The sequence below is a fragment of the Scyliorhinus canicula genome, chromosome 10, assembly GCF_902713615.1.
Source record: "Scyliorhinus canicula chromosome 10, sScyCan1.1, whole genome shotgun sequence".
NCBI lineage: Eukaryota > Metazoa > Chordata > Chondrichthyes > Carcharhiniformes > Scyliorhinidae > Scyliorhinus > Scyliorhinus canicula.
Window position 1 is genome coordinate 177,345,110 of NC_052155.1, and position 20,704 is coordinate 177,365,813.

The window sequence follows — 20,704 nt, forward strand, 5'->3', positions numbered from 1 at the left end:
CTTCGGGTGATCAACGAGGCGAAGGCTGCAACATCTGCCTCCACACCCGTTTCCAACCCTGGCCGGTCCAACACCCCGACTATGGCCTCCCAGGGACCCGGGTCCAGTTTCACGTGCACCACTTTAGAAATTACCCTGAAAACCTCCTTCTAGTAATCCTCCAGCTTTGGACAGGACCAAAACATATGAACGTAATTAGCCCCCCCCCCCCCCCCCGCCCCCCGCAACGTTCACACACATCTTCAACTCCTTCAAAGAATCGGCTCATCCTCGAGTCAAAGGACTTCTAATTAGTTTTAGCAAGAAAAATAACATTTATTAAACATGAAAAAATTAGATTATGATACAATAGACCTCTACTCCCCTCTTAGTTTAACAATTACACACAGGTTTCAGGATTAATGCGGATTGCAAAGTATCTGTCAATCTACAGTCTCACAAACACATAGTCCCATTTAAGCACACAAGATGAATGTGGGTAAATACACTCTCCACTCTAAACCCCAAATGAAGATGTGTTGAATGTCTCCTCAGAATTCCCCCAGATGATTGTCACGAGAGTTTCCAAAATTCACTCTCGAAAATATGCTTTAAAATCTTGTCTCAGAATTATGGCTTCCCTGAGGGCAGCATGGTGGTGCAGTGGTAAGCACTGCTATCTCACGGCGCTGAAGACCCAGGTTCAATCCCAGCCCCGGCACTGTCCGTGTGGCGTTTGCACGTTCTCCCCGTGTCTGTGTGGGTTTCACTCCCACAACCCCAAAAGATGTGCAGGGTAGGTGGATTGGCCACGCTAAATTGCCCCTTAATTGGAAAAAATAATTGGGTTCTCTAGATTTATATATTTTTTAAATTCTGCTTTCCCTTAGCGGTTAACATTCTGTTATCCAGACTAGGCTTTCCAAATTACACTTTCAAACAAAGCTTCCACTCCACTTTTAACAGCGAACCCAGCCCAGGATTTTACACCAATCCCTTTAGCATTTCTTTGTCTTGCCTTCTGTGCAAACTGCTGACAATTGCTTTTACTCTTGATTCCCAGACTGTATTAAAATAGTATCAGACGTTTGATTTATCTTTCAAGCCTGCTGTGCCATTTTAAATCTTGTTACAGCAATTGTTTCCTTAAGTCAGAACACTTTGTTTACTCTTCCTTGAATTCCTCTGACCGATACTTTAGTCTCGGTTCACTTAACTCCAGCCATTTTAAACATTCTTTCTTCCCAATTCCCTGATCATCTTGTTCCTCAGGCTGCTTGCATCTTTGCAACTTCCGAGTCCTGTCCAGCTTCTCCTGGCAGAGTTGAGAGCTGTTCACTCGCCAGTGTCCTGTCTCCAACTGCCCACAAATTCAGTGAAAACTTAAGAGCTTCTCTACGTGACGTGAAGGATCTCAGGGACACATCCACTGTCCCTGGCTCCTTCACTTGCAAGGCGTATGTCCAGCTGCAGCTACTGTTAGACTGCTTGACGGCTCTGGAGCTGAGGGTGGACTCCCTTTGGGGCATCCGCAATGCTGAGGACGTTGTGGATAGCACGTTCGCTGAGTACATCGCACCGGATGTGAAGATTACTGAGGGAGATAGAAAATGGGTGACCAAAAGACAGAGCAAGAGTAGGAAGGCAGTGCAGGCGTCCCCTGCGGTCATCTCCCTGCAAAACAGATATGCCATTTTGGATACTGTTGAGGGAGATGGCTCACCAGGGGAAGCCAGCATTAGTCAGGTTCATGGCACCGTGGCTGGCTCTGCTGCGCAGGAGGGCAGTAAGAAGATTGGCAGGGCTATAGTGATAGGTGACCCAATCATAAGGGAATAAACAGGCGGTTCTGCGGACGTAATCGAGACTCCAGGATGGTATGTTGCCTCTCTGGTGCAAGGGTCAAGGACATCTCGGTATGGCTGAAGGACATTCTGGGGTGGGGGGGTGAACAGCCAGCTGTTGTTGTGCATATAGGCACCAATGATATAGGTTAAAAAAAATGGGACAAGCTGAATTCAGGGAATTAGGAGTTAAACTAAAAAATAGGACCTCAAAAATAGTAATCTCAGGATTGCTACAGTGCCACGAGCTCGTCAGAGTAGGAATGTCAGGATAGACAGGATGAATGTGTGGCTCGAGAGATGGTGCAAGAGGGAGGGATTCAAATTCCTGGGGCATTGGAACCGGTTCTGGGGAAGGTGGGACCAATACAATCTGGACGGTCTGTACCTGGGCAGGACTGGAACCAATGTCCGGGGGGGGGGGGGGGGGGGGGGCTTGCTAGTGCTGTTGCAGAGGGTTTAAACTAATGTGGCAGGGGGATGGGAACCAATGCAGGAAGTCGGAGGGAAGTATAACGGGGACAGAAACAAGAGGCTGGAAGGGGGAAAGTGTAAGGCAGAGAAGCCATAGTCAAAAATCAAAAAAGGCCACAGTACAAGGGTATAGTGACTGAGGAGAGCTCAGTAACTAGGCCCAGTGATACTAAAAGGAATAAAATGGGAAGTAAAAACAGAAATGGAAAGTGAAGCAGCAGGTTATTACATGAAGATATGGGGTGTATGATAAGGAAAATTAGGAGAAAAGTTAAAAGGAAAAATAACTTAGGAGAGGTTACTGATAGAGGTGTTAAGATTCAAAACGGATGTATAAAAGCCAACATAAGCGTACTTTACCTGAATGCTCGTAGTATTCGGAATAAAGTAAATGAGTTGATGGTGCAAATCATCGTGAATGACTATGATTTAGTGGCCATTACTGAAACATGGTTAAAGGATGGTCACGACTTGGAGTTAAATATCCAAGGGTATCAAACTATTCGGAAGGACAGAATGGATTTTAAGGGAGGTGGTGTAGCTCTGTTATTTAAGAATGACATCCGGGCAGTAGTGAGGGATGACATCGGTGCTATGGAAGATATATTTGAATCCATTTGGGAGGAAATCAGGAATAGTCATGCGAAAAAGTCACTGATAGGAGTAGTCTATAGGCCACCAAATGGAAACGTTACAGTGAGGCGAGCAATAAACAAAGAAATAACGGATGCATGTAGAAATGGTACAGCAGTTATCATGGGGGATTTTAATCTACATGTCGATTGGTTTAACCAGATTGGTCAAGGCAGCCTTGAGGAGGAATTTATAGAATGTATCCGCAATAGTTTCCTAGAACAGTATGTAATGGAACCTACAAGGGAACAAGCAATCCTAGATCTGGTCCTATGTAATGAGACAGGATTGATTAATGATCCCATAATTCGGGATCCTCTTGGAAGGAGCGATCACAATATGGTGGAATTTAAAATACAGATGGAGGGTGAGAAGGTAAAATCAAACACTAGTGTTTTGTGCTTAAACAAAGGAGATTACAATGGGATGAGAGAAGAGCTGACTCAGGTAGACTGAGAGCAAAGACTTTATGGTGAAACAGTTGAGGAACAGTGGAGAATCTTCTAAGCGATTTTTCACAGTGCTCAGCAAAAGTTTGTACCAATAAAAAGGAAACACGGAAGAGCGAAAATCAACCGTGGATATCTAAGGAAATAAGGGAGAGTATCAAATTGAAGGGAAAAGCATACAAAGTGGCAAAGATTAGTGGGAGTCTAGAGGATTGGAACTTCTTTAGGGGGCAACAGAAAGCTACTAAAAAAGCTATACAGATAGATTATGAGAGTAAACTTGCTCAGAACATAAAAACAGATAGTAAACGTTTCTAAAAATATATAAATCAAAAAGAGTGGCTAAGGTAAATATTGGTCCTTTAGAGGATGAGAAGGGAGATTTAATAATGGGAGATGAGGAAATGGCTGAGGAACCGAACAGGTTTTTTGGGTCGGCCTTCACAGTGGAAGCCACAAATAACATGTCAGTGACTGACGAAAATGAGGCTATGACAGGTGAGGACCTTGAGACGATTGTTATCACTCAGGAGGTAGTGATGGGCAAGCTAATGGGGCTAAAGGTAGACAAGTCTCCTGGCCCTGATGGAATGCATCCCAGGATACTAAAAGAGATGACTAGGGAAATTGTAAATGCACTCGTGATAATTTACCAAAATTCACTAGACTCTGGGGTGGTCCCGGCAGATTGGAAATTAGTAACATGACACCACTGTTTTAAAAAGGAGATAGGCAGAAAGTGGGTAATTATAGGCCAGTGAGCATAACTTCGGTAGTAGGGAAGATGCTGGAATCTATCATCAAGGAAGAAATAACGAGGCATCTGGATGGAAATTGTCCCATTGGACAGATGCAGCATGGGTTCATAAAGGGCAGGTCGTGCCTAACTAATTTAGTGGAATTTTTTGAGGACATTACCACTGCGGTAGATAACTGGGAGCCAATGGATGTGGTATATCTGGATTTCCAGAAAGCTTTTGACAAGGTGCCACACAAAAGATTGCTGCATAAGATAAAGATGCATGGAGTTAAGGGTAAAGTAGTAGCATGGATAGAGGATTGGTTAATTAATAGAAAGCAAAGAGTGGGGATTAATGGGTGTTTCTCTGGTTGGCAATCAGTAGCTAGTGGTGTCCCTTAGGGATCACTGTTGGGCCCACAATTGTTCACAATTTACATAGATGATTTGGAGTTGGAGACCAAGGGCAATGTGTCCAAATTTGCAGATGACACTAAGCTGAGTGGTAAAGCAAAATGTGCAGAGGATACTGGAAGTCTGCAGAGGGATCTGGTTAGTTGAAGTGAGTGGGCTAGGATCTGGCAGATGGAATACAATGTTGAGGTTATCTATTTTGGTAGGTATAACAGCAAAAGGGATTATTATTTAAATGATAAAATATTAAAACATGCTGCTCTGCAGAGGGACCTGGGTGTGCTAGTGCATGAGTCGCAAAAAGTTGGTTTACAGGTGCAACAGGTGATTAAGAAGGCGAATGGGGTTTTGTCCTTCATTGCTGGAGGGATGGAGTTTAAGATTAGGGAGGTTATGTTGCAACTGGATAAGGTGTTACTGAGGCCACACCTGGAGTATTGTGTTCAGTTTTGGTCTCCTTACCTGAGAAAGGACGTACTGGCTCTGGAGGGTGTGCAGAGGAGATTCACTAGGTTAATCCCAGAGTTAAGGGGGTTGGATTACAAGGAGAGTTTGAGTAGACTGGGACTGTATTCGTTGGAATTTAGAAGGATGCGAGGGGATCTTACATATAAAATTATGAAGGGAATAGATAGGATAGATGTGGGCAGGTTGTTTCCACTGGCAGGTGAAAGCAGAACTACGGGTCATAGCCTCAAAATAAGAGGAAGTAGATTTAGGATTGAGTTTAGGAGGAACTTCTTCACCCAAAGAGTTGTGAATCTATGTAATTCCCTGCCCAGTGAAGCAGTTGAAGCTCCTTCATTAACTGTTTTCAAGATAAAGATAGATAGTTTTTTGAAGAATAAAGGAATAAAGGGTTATGGTGTTCGGGCGGGAAAGTGAAGCTGAGTCCACAAAAGATCAGGCATGATTTCATTGAAAGGCGGAGCAGGCTCGAAGGGCCAGATGGCCTACTCCTGCTCCTAGTTCTTATATTCTTATGTTCTTTAGAAGGCCCCAGTTGCTAAGCAATACACACATGCTTATGCCTTTTGTTTATTCTTCATGCCATAGCCCTCTCTAAGCACAATAGAATCCCAATTGGAATTGAAAGCAACCCATACACATGCAAACAGCTTTGTCCAGCTTGAATCTAACTATAGGTTTTACCTTTTCTTTTATACAGCACAAGGAAATGCTGAGGATTTGGCAATGGTTGGTATCATGACCAATACAGGCTTGGAGGGCCGAAGGGCCTGTTCCTTTGCTGTATTGTTCTTTGTTCTTTGGAAACAAGGCACAGAAACATTAAATTAAACACATTTAAAACTATACCTTGGTTTTAATGTTTATCCAATACATATAAATTCCTTAAGATTACCTTTGTTTTGCTAACAATCAGTTTCACAATATACCAGGGTGGAGTACTGAACTGAGGTGATGAGTTAGGAATATCACTCACACATCATATTAGCACAAGCCTAAAACATTTTAGCTTTTCCTACGGTGCAATAGATCAAATCCGCTTAGTAATGCACTATTCTTTATGTAACTTGTAACTCAGCAATTCCTAATTCTGGCAAGGACATGTGCAAGTGACGAGTCATTAACACAGTAGTGGGAAATTCTTTAAGATGGGGCATCACGGTGGCAGTGGTTAGCACTGCTGCCTCACAGTGCCAGGAGCCCGAGTTTGATTCCGACCTCGGGTGGCTGTGTGGAGTTTGCACGTTCTCCCCGTGTCTGCGTGGGTTTCCTCCGGGCGCTCCGGTTTCCTCCCACCGTCCAAAGATGTGCAGATTAGGTGGATTGCCCATTCTAAATTGTCCCTGGGTGGGGTTATGTGGATCCGGTGCGGGATTGGGCCTAGGTAGGGTGCTCTTTCAGAGGGTTGGTGCAGACTCGATGGGCTGAATGGCCTCCTTCTGCACTGTAGGGATTCGGTGATCAGTTATGAAAGAGACTCCAGAATTTCCGGTGGTACCAGATGCACAGAAGATGCAAGATTGGCTGCTAAACGTGTCCGTGGAAATCTTGTTCCTCTTTCCCATTCCCATTGTCGGCTGCTGGTCAAAGTCATGTCAGGGTTGACGCGCTGACCTCTCGCTGCACCAGGGAGACTGTGCTGAGAACAAACATGCACTTTTCCGTGACTTTCACACACACAGCTTCTTGCACTGCCAATATTTGACTCAGTTAGAAAGGAATGTTTATGCTTCACAATAGTTCGCGATGATAAAAGAGATTTCGCCTCTGCACTAAAAGCGAGTGGCCCTGAAATTGACACCGTGCGAATATTGTGAACACTAGATGGAATTCTGCAGGATTTTCACCCATGTGATATTTTAATAAGGGGTGACCAGCTAAAAATGATGGGGAAGGATTTTGTGGTGAATATTTAACGCGGTTTTCTTTGTCTGCCTATTTGTGCAGAATAATGCCATTCCTATCCAGACTGTCACATATTTACACTGCTGGTTTAAGCGTCTGGGAAGTTTTGAAGTGTTACCAACATGAAACGTTGGTTTATTTGCGTGAACCAATTGTTTTCTCATCGCCCCGAGGCTAAGGTGCATAAAGACTTGGGAGCAGCTTCAATTATTTGAATTATGTGATCTTGCACATCATAGTAATCCCATGAAAATCCTTGTTTCCCGTATGAAGTATTTCCATTTAAAAAGAAACACCAATTCCACGATTTGGGTTTGTTAGTGTAAACTGGGGAGGTTTGGCTCTGATTTTTAAAAAGAATTTAGACTACCCAATTCATGTTTCCAATTAAGGGGCAATTTAGCGTGGCCAATCCACCTAACCTGCACATCTTTGGCTTGTGGGGGTGAAACCCACACAAACACGGGGAGAATGTGCAAACTCCACACGGACAACGACCCAGAGCCGGGATCGAACCTGGGACCCCGCCGCCGTGAGGCAACAGTGCTAACCACTGTGCCACCGTGCTGCTCTGGTTTGGCTCTGTGGTGGCAATATGACGGGTGTCTGTGTCCAAGAATTCAAGCTGAACTAACACCAACGCATCTTAGTTGTAGTTACTTTTTCCCCACTCCTTCCTTTGTATTGTTCGCTCTGCTGGTCAGCAATCGGACCCAATGCTGTGCTATAATAGGCATGCGCAGAGGGCCCAGGTTGTTATCAGTTTACTGTGTCCAAATATTTATAAAACCATAGGCTGAATTTTTGGCTTGACCAGGATTGGAAGTGTGTGGGGAATTTTAAATTGGGAATGTGCTGCTTTCCCACCCCCATCCCGCCTACAGGTAGATTTTTCGGTTGGCCTTGTTAATAGTATGTTAATTATATTGTTAAAGTTGCACAGGTGAAGGGCATTATTTAATTAAGTACTTTAAGCACACAGTGGAACGTCCCAAAATAAATAACAATTTAATTTGATATTTTTTTTTAGAACAGTACAGCACAGAACAGGCCCTTCGGCCCTCGATGTTGTGCCGAGCAATGACCACCCAATCAAGCCCACATATCCGCCCTATACCAGTAATCCAACAATCCCCATTAACCTTATTTTTTAGGACACTAAGGGCAATTTAGCCTGGCCAATCCACCTAACCCGCACATCTTTGGACTGTGGGAGGAAACCGGAGCACCCGGAGGAAACCCACGCACACACGGGGAGGACGTGCAGACTCCGCACAGTCAGTGACCCAGCCGGGAATTGAACCTGAGACCCTGGAGCTGTGAAGCGTTTATGCTAACCATGGTTCCTTTAATTTTTCTTCTTTGTTACAATGCCTCTTAAAGGTCTACCTGTTGGTTGAATTGGCCTTTCTTTATCGGTTAATTGGCTTTTGTGTTAGATGCATATGCTCAACAATGTATAAATGGGGGACAGGTGGGACACTGGGTGTGAGAGGAGTGTTGAGACTGGACAAAGTCTCTCAATAAAGGAAAGCTCCATGGGTGGAATCTCATGGCCCCTCCCATGAGCAGGATCTTTCGGTCCCGCTGAATTCAATGGCCTTTTTAATGGCTCCCGGCTTTTTCGGCCCCCACCCCACCGCAACCATAAAATTTTATGAATTCTGTTACAGGCCTCCAGGTTCTCGAAGGCGAAGGGGCCAGTTTAAATGTCCGGAGGTGACATTCCACAGCAGGCCAGAGGGACCAATACTCAACGCCAGGCCCTCTCTGCCTGCCCTGGGTGCAGAAGCAGCTATAGACCACCCTGCAGTGCGGTCACCTCCACATCTGTCACTCCCACGATGGTGGCTGGCTACAAAAGCCATTTTAAAAATTTATGTTTTAAGAAATTGACGAGAGGGGCACCTTCATCTTGAAGCACCCTTTATCTGACTTACCCTCCATTATAGCCAGTTGCACTTTCATAGAACATAGAACATAGAACAGGCCCTTCGGCCCTCGATGTTGTGCCGAACAATGATCACCCCACTCAAACCTACGTAACCCATATCCCAACAAGCCCCCCATTAACCTTACACCACGGGCAATTTAGCATGGCCAATCCACCTAACCCGCACATCTTTGGACTGTGGGAGGAAACCGGAGCACCCGGAGGAAACCCACGCACACACGGGGAGGACGTGCAGACTCCACACAGACAGTGACCCAGCCGGGAATCGAACCTGGGACCCTGGAGCTGTGAAGCATTGATGCTAACCACCATGCTACCGTGAGGCCCCAAAGCTGGCAGGCCTCTGATTGGCCCTTCAGCATTGAGTGTCCATCTGCCAGCCTTAATTGAATGGTAAAGATGTATCCAGACCCACTAAGGGTGAGACCTCTTCAAAACCCAATGAGTGTTTATCATGCCATTCAGTCTATCATACCTGTTCGGCTCTTTGCAAGAGCTACTCAATTGCTCCCAATCTCTTGCTCGTTCCCTATAGCTCTGCAAAATTCTCACTTCCAAGTATTTAATTCCATTTTTAAGGTTACTATTGGATCTGTTTTACCCACCCTTCCAGTCAGCATGTTCCAGACCATCAAAACTTGCTGCATGATCAAAATGTCTCCTCCCCACCCCTTTGATTTTCTTTTGGTAATTATCATATTTGTGGTTATGACCCTCCCATCGCTGAAACGTTTCACCTTGTTTACTCCATCAAGCCACTTCAACTTTAAATCTCCCGTTAACACGCCCTGTTCTGAGGAGAACAATCCCGACTTCTCTAGTCTTGTAGCATAGATGAAATCCTTCAACCCTGCCATCGTTCTTGTTAATCTCTCCTTCGCCCTCTCCAAGGAATTGGCATCCTTCCTGAGGTGTGGTGCTTGGAATTAGACATATTACAGAGGCTGAGGTCTATCTCCTCTGTCACCTCCATGCACCATGCTCTAAGAGGGTGTTGCTGACCATGGATTTCCACTGCATTATTTACACTGGGATAAATACTGCAGCGGTTTGCCTTCATGCATTTTGACTGACCAGGATACTCTCCCACTCTCTCCCGCTCTTACCACATGCCAGCGGGCATATTGAAAGGGCTTTTGTAGGCTGACGATCAACCTGTAAGGCCACGTTATGGATGCACCTTCTGTGGCCATCAAGTCCTGGAGTGGGACCTCGAGCTTGAGGCCCAGAGGAAGGGGCATTACCTCCTCAAGGTTTAACTAGTGATTTATTTATTCCTATGAATTTAGAGTATCCAATTCATTTTTTTCCAATTAAGGGGCGATTTAGCGTGGCCAATCCACCTACCCTGCACACCTTTGGGTTGTGGGGGCGAAACCCACGCAAGCACGGGGAGAATGTGCAAACTCCACACGGAGAGTGACCCAGAGCCGGGATCGAACCTGGGACCTCAGCGCCGTGAGGCAGCAGGGCTAACAACTAGTGATTTATTGAGGGTGATCTTAACGTCCATGCCTTTGTCTTCTTTGGTGTTGATATCATAGAATTTACAGTGCAGAAGGAGGCCATTCGTCCCATCGAGTCTGCACCGGTTCTTGGAAAGAGAACCCTACCCAATGTCACCACCTCCACCCTATCCCCATAACCCAATAACCCCACCCAACACTAAGGGCAATTTTGGACACTAAGGGCAATTTATCATGGCCAATCCATGCACATCTTTGGATGTCATGTAGCATGGATTGTCTATGCTTTTTAAATCACTTTGTCAAATTGTTCTACCTCCTTTAAGGGTTCCTTTGTTTGTTTTGAATGTCATAAATCTAGCCATGATCACTATTTTCACATGGGAATTTGTTGGTTTTACAGGAAGAGAAAGGCTTAGTGTTCTTTTAGAAGGCGTGAGGAATGAAATTGTTGCACAGCCACCTATATCCCAGACCTGCAAAGAAGCTCAAACTTCACTTTCACACCTCCAGCTAAAACCAGATGGACTCATAATTTGAGCTCCAGTCTTGTCTGTACCAGACTAAAATGGCCAGACAAATGTGATCCCTCCCACACTTCATGAAGTGTTTAGTTAGAAATTGATATGCGAGGGACACAGTAGTGCTACTGTTCAACTTTCACCTTTGTGTTAAATGCTGGATTCCGTCATCAATTTCTGGATGTGTAATTTTCCTGAATTCTCCTTCTTCGCGGTTGTTAACTCTTTTATCAAGCTGATTTGTCCTTCGCCCATCCTAAATCTAACTGTTGAATGAAAAAGCCCAAACGCAGGCACTTAACATTTGCCATGGCCTGCATCACGGTTGCCTTTTTCTAGTATGTTGGAAGTAATACCAAGCATAGGCTTTCGTAATGTCCTCTGTCATTCACCATCCCTCTTAAGGACAGGGTTGGATGTCCAAACGCAGTTGATGAGGAAGAGTTCTTGAAAACATGTTACGGTAACCAGCCATCTGAAATCCAAGAATAAATATCAAATATTCTGTCCGCCCAATCTGTGGAACCATAGATTCAAGATAATAGCATTTTATTTAGAAGATTATTCCCGAATAACAATCCTTGAACTCCTGAGCAGCTGTTCCCCATTGTCATCTCTCTCAAATGGGTCGTCGATTGTTCCCGGCTCACTGTTGAGAAAAGCAGAAAACCGTCTGATGCAGCAGAGAATCAAAATGAGATTCCACCGATTAAAGACCAGAATGTTTGACCTCTATCCTGCCGAATAATGTAGATAAAAATGAGAACCTGCTTAAAAAAACATTAAGCCCTGAGGCCCAGATTTCCCCTGCTGATTTTAGAAAATGTCAAAATAGATAAGTCCCCTGGGCCAGATGGGATTTATCCTAGGATTCTCTGGGAAGCCAGGGAGGAGATTGCAGAGCCTTTGTCCTTGATCTTTATGTCGTCTTTGTCGACAGGAATAGTGCCGGAAGACTGGAGGATAGCAAATGTTGTCCCCTTGTTCAAGAAGGGGAGTAGAGACAACCCTGGTAATTATAGACCTGTGAGCCTTACTTCGGTTGTGGGTAAAATGTTGGAAAAGGTTATAAGAGATAGGGTTTATAATCATCTTGAAAAGAACAAGTTGATTAGCGATACTCAACACGGTTTTGTGAAGGGTAGGTCATGTCTCACAAACCTTATTGAGTTTTTGAGAAGGTGACCAAACAGGTGGATCAGGGTAAAGCTGTTGATGTGGTGTATATGGATTTCAGTAAGGCGTTTGATAAGGTTCCCCACGGTAGGCTATTGCAGAAAATAAGGAAGTATGGAATTGAAGGTGATTTAGCGGTTTGGATCAGTAATTGGCTAGCCGAAAGAAGACAGAGGGTGGTGGTTGATGGCAAATGTTCATCCTGGAGTTCAGTTACAAGTGGTGTGCCGCAAGGATCTGTTTTGGGGCCACTGCTGTTTGTCATTTTTATAAATGACCTGGAAGAGGGTGTAGAAGGATGGGTTAGTAAATTTGCAGATGACACGAAGGTCGGTGGAGTTGTGGATAGTGCTGAAGGATGTTATAGGATACAGAGGGACATAGATAAGCTGCAGAGCTGGGCTGAGAGGTGGCAGATGGAGTTTAATGCGGAAAAGTGTGAGGTGGTTCACTTTGGAAGGAGTAACAGGAATGCAGAGTACTGGGCTAATGGCAAGATTCTTGGTAGTGTAGATGAACAGAGAGATCTCGGCATCCAGGTACATAAATCCCTGAAAGTTGCCACCCAGGTTAATAGGGCTGTTAAGAAGGCATATGGTGTGCTAGCCTTTATAAGCAGGGGGATTGAGTTTCGGAACCACAAGGTCATGCTGCAGCTGTACATAACTCTGGTGCGGCCACACCTGGAGTACTGCGTGCAGTTCTGGTCACCACATTATAGGAAGGATGTGGAAGCTTTGGAAAGGGTTCAGAGGAGATTTACTAGGATGTTGCCTGGTATGGAGGGAAGGTCTTACGAGGAAAGGCTCAGGGAATTGAGGTTGTTTTCGTTAGAGAGGAGAAGGCTGAGAGGTGACTTAATAGAGACATATAAGATAGTCAGAGGGTTAGATAGGGTGGACAGTGAGAGTCTTTTTCCTCGGATGGTGATGACCAACACGAGGGGACATAGCTTTAAATTGAGGGGTGAGAGATATAGGACAGATGTCAGAGGCAGTTTCTTTACTCAGAGAGTAGTCGGGGTGTGGAACGCCCTGCCTGCAATAGTAGTAGACTCGCCAACTTTAAGGGCATTTAAGTGGTCACTGGATAGACATATGGATGAAAATGGAATAGTGTAGGTCAGATAGGCTTCAGATGGTTTCACAGGTCGGCGCAACATCGAGGGCCGAAGGGCCCGTACTGCGCTGTAGTGTTCTATGTTCTATGTTCTATGTTCTATGATGTGGGTAGCTTGAGTCAGGTTATTTTCCTCGGTAGAAAGGCCCACTGAATTCTGGATCTTCGCTCTGGGGGTGGAGATAGGATAGAGTCAGGCCCACCACCAATGGAGATGGATTAGAGATGGTGACAGAGTTGGCTGGCGGGGGGGGGGGGGGGGGGGGGGGGGGGGGGGGGCATGCTTTGGTTTTCTGGGACATTCTCCCAGTTGATTGGTTACATTTTCAGCCCTCTAGCTCTCAGTGCTCACGTCCCATCACCCATCCCACCACCTCCTCACGTGACCTCCTAGCCCCCTTGTCAACTCTTTTTTTGACATAAATTTAGAGTACCCAATTCATTTTTTTCCAATTAAGGGGCAATTTAGCGTTGCCAATCCGCCTACCTTGCACATTTTTGGGTTGTGGGGGTGAGACCCATGCAGACACGGGGAAAATGTGAAAACTCCACATGGACGGTGACACAGAGCCGGGATCGAACCTGGGACCTCGGCGCCATGTCTACATCTCCCGCTGCCTTGGGAAAGCGGGCAGCATAATCAAAGACCCCACCCACCCGGGTTATTCTCTCTTCCAACCTCTTCCATCGGGCAGCAGATACAAAAGTCTGAGAACACGCACTAACAGATTCAAAAACAGCTTCTTCCCCGCTGTTACGAGAATCCTCAATGACCCTCTTATGGACTGAACTGATCTCTTCACACATCTTCTCTACTGAGTGGTACTACACTCCATATGCTCACCTGATACCTGTGTCTATGTATTTACATCGTGTATTTAATTATGTCCTGTGTTTTTTAGTGTATGGAATGATCTGTCTCGACTGAACAATACTTTTCACTGTACCTCGGTACTCGTGACAGTAAATCAAATCCAATCCAATCCAACTTTCCTGTTGCAGAAGTGGATGGGATAGATGAAGGGATTACCACCGACTGCTTGCATCGTGCCATTGATTTTCCATTGACCTGCCAAGCTGATCCTAAACGTCCACGGGGAAGCTAATGCACAGGATTTAAGTTTCCCGCAATGTACATTTTAATCAGGCATTTAATGTTTGTACTTCAACAATTCATTTGACCAACAGCTAGATGGCACTGTGGTCTGACTGTGAGCTCTCCCAACATGTACTTAATTCATTCATGATTCCTCGCAGCTCTTCAAAGTGGCATCTGTACTTCCCCAGCATGGCATGCGTTCTGACCGAGCCTCTGCTGATCATGATATGTTAAATGCCCCTTGTTGTGTTCTTTGTGTTATCATAGAATTTACAGTGCAGAAGGAGGCCATTCGGCCCATCGAGTCTGCACCGGCTCTTGGAAAGCACACCCAACCCAAGGTCAACACCTCCACCCTATCCCCATAACCCAGTAACCCTACCCAACACTAAGGGCAATTTTGGACACTAAGGGCAATGTATCATGGCCAATCCACCTAACCTGCACATCTTTGGACTGTGGGAGGAAACTGGAGCACCCGGAGGAAACCCACGCACACACGGGGAGGATGTGCAGACTCCGCACAGACAGTGACCCAAGCCGGAATCGAACCTGGGACCCTGGAGCTGTGAAGAAATTGTGCTATCCACAATGCTACCGTGCTGCCGTGTTCCTAATACTCAGGATGGATTTGTAGTGTGCACAAAGACCACAAAAATCTAAGTCAAATAAACAAAGCTAAACTTTATTACATTACTTATTACACAGTTCGATCACTATTCCTAAAACAAGCAATATTATAACTAAACTACACTATACTAGCACCTGTCTCATGTACACTATCTTAAATTGTTCTCTGCTCTGCTCCTAGTCTCTCTAGCTTTCTCCCACCTTCTCTACACTCTCCCAGAAGTCTGAGAGGCATTCCTTTTTATATGTCTGCTCCCCACCTCCATCTACTGGTGGGTTAAAGTATTACATTAACCCTTAATGTGCTAGACAATATATATAATGTCACACCCCTTCTCTTACTGAAAGCATGAAGGCTGATATTTGACAATGTGAAAGAAGTTATTTCAAAGAAAACCATCCCTGGTGCAGACAGGTTCCTGTCAGGAACTGGAAGACGAGGAAAATGTTCTTATCTTTGGAGGAATACTAAGATATATGAACTGCTGGAAGGATTTTTTGGGGGAGGTTGAGAGCTGGGTGTGGTGAGATGAGATCAGCACATATTGGGCTCATTACGTAACTTCCTGATTTAAGGTATCTCTTTCCTTCTGCATTTGACACCAGTTCAAATCCCCACAGTAATTGCTATGTTGAAAAAAACAATTCTGGCTGAGGAGGGATGGCTTGCCAACGTCGTAGCTGATGAAAAGTTGCCAGGAGATGAAAGAAAAGAAAATGAGCGGAAAATTGCTTTTGTTTGTTTTCAGTTAAGTGTCAAATTTGGATACCTTTGCAAGAAATGGGGGGAATCAAAATATTATCATTTGAGAATGGAACGCCGGTGGATAAATTAGGAAACAGTTCTCCATACAAAGGTTATGAATTTGGTATTCTATCGCAAATACCAACTGACACTGGATCGGTGATTAATTTAAAATCCAAAACCTGGTACGATTTTTCTTCATCAAAGAGGAAAAGGGGTATGTGTCACATGTCAGCCATAGTCAAATTGGGTGGCATGATAGGCTTGAGGGGTCGAATGGCCTTCTCCTGTTCTTGTGCTAAAATAATTCCTATCTTCCAACAAAACACTCAGTGGAGTGGGCAGCATCTGAGGTGAAAGAAATAAAAATTAAACTCTCCTTGAATTGTGATTCTCTCTCTGCACATACTGAACGATTCCAGCATTTTCTGTTTTAGCTTTTCAGCATCTGCAGCATTTGCTATTACTCTAGGACGTAATTGAAGTGACTGTCTAAAGGCGAGTATGATAATAAATTAATCCTAGATTAAGTGTCGTTTGTTATTTTTGTTTGATACTAAAAGCGCTATTATGTTTGCAGATGGTACTTTAAATATTTATTTTATGTAAGCTGATGCTTTTCTCTCTGAGGGCAATTGTTTACTATCTTGAACATTGTCCAACACTTTTCCTATCATCCAGTGTCAATATCAAATACTCCGGGCAGCTACAGGCCAGATGGAAAGTAAAGCTTCCTTTGCTCGACACGAGTAATGTGTCTTAAGAAAGCTTACCTTATGTGCCAGCATTATTTTTTTCCATTTCCTGGCTAATTCAAGACATGCTTGAAGATGACTCTTTAAAACCTGGCGAGTCCCGGATTTTTTTTTCTTGCTTAAGTCACATTGAGGACCTGGCAAGTCGAACTGCAGAATCAGTGCCAAATGATGGACTACTTGGCGCTGTTGGGCTTGTACCCAGTAAGAATGGGTTGTGACGGCCAAAAGCATTTTGCATTGGATGCTTCCAGTCAGCTGAAAGAGAGACAATCTCCATTCCAAGAGTTTGATTTCGAAACTGGGCCTTAAATGCAAAAGAATGTTACGTTAAACCATGATGGCTACATAGCTTTTTCCCTCTATACGCAAGAACATAGGAAATAGGAGCAGGGGAAGATCATACAGCCCGATGACCCTGCTCCACCCTTCAGAAGGTTCTTTGCTGATCTCCTACCTCACCTCTACTTTCCCACCTGCTCCCCATAACCTTTGATTCCATGAAAAGTCTGCCTCTCTCTCAGCCTTAAATAAATTCAACATTGGGGCGGCACAGTGGTTAGAACTGCTGCCTCAAGGTGCTGAGGACCCAGGCTCGATCCCGGCTCCGGGTCACTGTCCGCGTGGAGTTTGCACATTCTCCCCGTGCCTGCATGGGTCTCACCCCCACAACCCAAAGATGTGCAGGGTAGGTGGACTGGCCACGCTAAGTTGCCCCTTAATTGGAAAGAAAGAATTGGGTACTTCAAATTTATTTAAAAATATATCTATTCAACATCTACCGTTTCCCCTTTATCTCCCCTCCTAATTACACCCTAAGCAAACTAATAAATCTGTCAAACATGATTTACCTAATGGAAAACCATGCCAAACTTTCTGATCATATGATTTTTGAAAGATTTAGTCTGCAATACCTTTTCTCTGATGACATTAATTACTTTAAGTTCCTCATTCTTTTCAGTCTTTTGGTCACCCTCTATTTCTGGCATTTAACTCATGTCTTTTTCTGTGAAGGTAGACACAAAGGGTGGAATTTTCTGATCCCGCAGCAATTCGCACCCAAAATCAATGGACCTTATGCTGGTCCCTCAAATTTTCCATCCCACTCTAAACAATTCCCTTGTCGGGTGACATTGGAAAATCCCATCCAATATATTTGTTTAATGTCTGTGCCATTTATTCTCCGTAATAATGTCTCTTGTCTCTCTCACTGCCACTATGGGACCAATATTTACTTTAGCTACTCTTCTCCTTTAATATACTTGTAACAGCAGTTAGAGTCTGTTTCCATACTTCTGGCTAGTTTGCTCTCAAATTCTATGTTTTTTTTTCCCAAGCATCAACTTTTTGGATGCCCCTTTGCTGGTTTCCAAAACATTCCTATTTCTCACTATTATTTGTCACAATATAAACCTCTTCTTTTAATCTAATATTATCCTTAACGTTATTAGTAAAGCAGAGATGGATCTATCGTACTGGGTTTTTGTATTTCAATGGAATGTATTTTTGTTGAACATGTTACATACTAAACATCGTATAGTTTGGTATTTGTTCTACAAGTACTTTTGGGCATATGGCATTGGCTCTGCAAACATTGGGCCTGATCCAACAGCCATGCTGCGCCCGAAAAGCAGATCGTCGTGGTACAGCGTGTCCGATAGAAGCCGGGGGATCCTGCTCCCAGGGTCTGCTCGGCTCGCAGCACCCCGTGAGATCCAACGCCTTGGAGATCTCGGGCGAGTGTCATTCATCACTGGGCACCACAAACAGGGACCAGACAAAACGGCACGTGCAGGGGTCTACCGGGGGATCGGAGGCCTCCAGAGGCATGCCCTTTGGGCAGGGTCGTATGCTGGAAGGCTGGTGCTACTTGGGCACCCTGGGAGTGCCACGCTGACATACGCACCTGGGCACCAGCCTGGCACTGCCAAGGAGCCAAGCTGGCATTTTTTGTTTGCTGGCGGGGGTGCCCTGTGTGGGTGTTGGGGGAGAGTGGGGGGCCAGAGGTCCAAGGACCCTCCCATAGTGCGTTGGGGATTGGGGTTCACAATGGGGGCCTCGGAGATTGGGACGCCATTTAAAAATATACTGAGGAGTTCCGGCGAGCGGGACTCTCTGCGTCCTCGGCCACGCATTCCCCGCTGAGGCCCCTCATTTACCGCGAGTGGCGTTTTATAGCTATGTGTTTTTCGGCGCTGCAAGTGCCGGGAAAAACATGGCTAAACGCGCTCACAATGGGACTTTGTACCCATTTAGTAGAATCGCACCCAATTTCTGGAAGGCCTCAGTTTCTTGAGATCCAGGCATGTAGCTGGGATCTTGCCTTCTAGTTATTCCTGCTACTCATCCCACTGAAATTAGTACAGACAGGAAATTAGTAGCCAGATGCTGGCCTCTATTGAGAAGCCACTTTAATTTTGAGTGGCTGAGGGGTGGCGCAGTGGTTAGCACTAGTACCTCACGGCGCCGAGGACCCGGGTCCCATCCCGGTAACGGGTCACTGTCCGTGTGGAATTTTCCCATTCTCCCCATATCTGCATGGGTCTTACCCCCACAACCCAGCAGGGGAAGCACGGTAGTATTATGGATAGCACAATTGCTTCAGAGCTCCAGGGTCCCAGGTGCGATTCCGGCTTGGGTCACTGTCTGTGCGGAGTCTGCACATCCTCCCCGTGTGTGCGTGGGTTTCCTCCGGGTGCTCCGGTTTCCTCCCACAGTCCAAAGATGTGCAGGTTAGGTGGATTGGCCATGATAAATTGCCCTTAGTGTCCAAAAAATTGGCTTTAATGTTGGGTGGGGTTACTGGGTTATGGGGATAGGGTGGGGGTGTTGACCTTGGGTAGGGTGCTCTTTCCAAGAGCCAGTGCAGACTCGATGGGCCGAATGGCCTCCTTCTGCACTGTAAATTCTATGATTCTATGAACCCAAAGATGTGCAGTGTAGGTGGATTGGCCACGCTAAATTGCCCCTTAATTGGGGGGAAAAGAAAGAATTGAGTCCTCTAAATTTATTTTTAAAGAAAGGAAAAAAATAATTTGAGTGGCTGGTATTTTGAGGTTCATACTCCAGTCCCTGCCTAATGCCAAGATGGGCCACATACCAGCTCTGTTGGCAAGGTATGCCTGCTGAGACCAGGTGCACCTCGTTGCTAAACTGGTTCATGATTGAGGGCCTCAACCAAAATCCCCTGACTCAGGGAGGCCCCATCCCTCCCACGTCATTGGTGTGTCCTGCGAGACCTCGCCCTACAGCTGGCACATTACAAAACTGCTCCCCATCGAAGTTTCAATCTGTTCTGGCAGACTTGGACTAAAGTCACAGCAGGGGGTTTCCATCACAGCCCAGGAATTCTGATCCCAGAGTTGTTTTTAGTTTGAACAGACTGACATTCGTCCTAGGTGCCAGTAATTTGGTTTCTTTTTGCTTCCATTTCTCCGTTCAGCAACTTGAAACGGGGGGGGAGAGTGCAGAACCCTGGATTTCAGTAAGCTTGAGAAATTCTGCTTAAAGGCTGATATTTATTAATTGTGCTGTAATGGTGTTTCAATGCAACTTGGTGCCATCAGGCAGCAGGTGCTGCTTGGAAATAAGCCAGATTAGCTCAACAACGAAAGATTCCGAAGCCAGGCACCCCAGATTGTTGTACACTACACAGTGGCTACCTGAAATCCAACACAGGCAAACACTTAGAAGGTGACTCACTTTGTTTCTTGTTCCGATGCATGGCCTCCACAAGCAGAGAGGAGCAAAATAAAGTTCGAACAGGGAAATATATATAGTCTCCAATTTCCTTCCTCATACTTTCAGTAGAAATGAATAACATTGATGGCACCTCTATGAAAAAATGTATACTAAAATGTCAAAATTGTGCTTCAAGTACTTTTGTCAAAGTTCAATAAACAAATAGGATTATTGCAAAGCAAAATTGATAGTTTTGCATGTTCATATTTCTGAAACAGCTCATGGGGGTTTAACGTCTTCTGAAATAAAAAAAAGTCACTGGTGCATTAAAACTACTGCAAGCGTGTCAACGAGTTGCATCGCTGTCTCACGTGGAGAGGGCCAGGGTTCGATCCCGGCCCCGGGTCACTATCTGTGTGGAGTTTGCACATTTCACCTGCATCTGCATGGGCTTTCCCCCCACATCCCAAAAAAGATGTGCAGGGGAGGTGGATTGGCCAGGCTTAAATTGTGCCTTAATTGGAAAATGAAATAATTGGGTACTCTAGATTTATTTTCAAAAAGTGTGTTGGTGAGCCACTCTTGTTCCCCTCCTGATTTCAGTGACAGAATATGCCTCTGCAGCAGGGTCAGGAAATGCTGGTTCAACCTGC

At 45.2% G+C, this 20,704-nt stretch overlaps 1 protein-coding gene across 1 annotated transcript in view; it reads left to right on the top strand.

The window, feature by feature from the left end:
* Window positions 1-15,382, top strand: part of zgc:101569 (uncharacterized protein LOC449822 homolog) — a 34,818-nt gene extending 19,436 nt beyond the window's left edge. Inside the window, 2 exon segments of the mRNA XM_038808486.1 lie at window positions 8,579-8,624; window positions 15,226-15,382. Coding sequence (XP_038664414.1) covers window positions 8,579-8,624; window positions 15,226-15,382 — 203 coding nt within the window.
* Window positions 15,383-20,704: the final 5,322 nt, after the last annotated feature.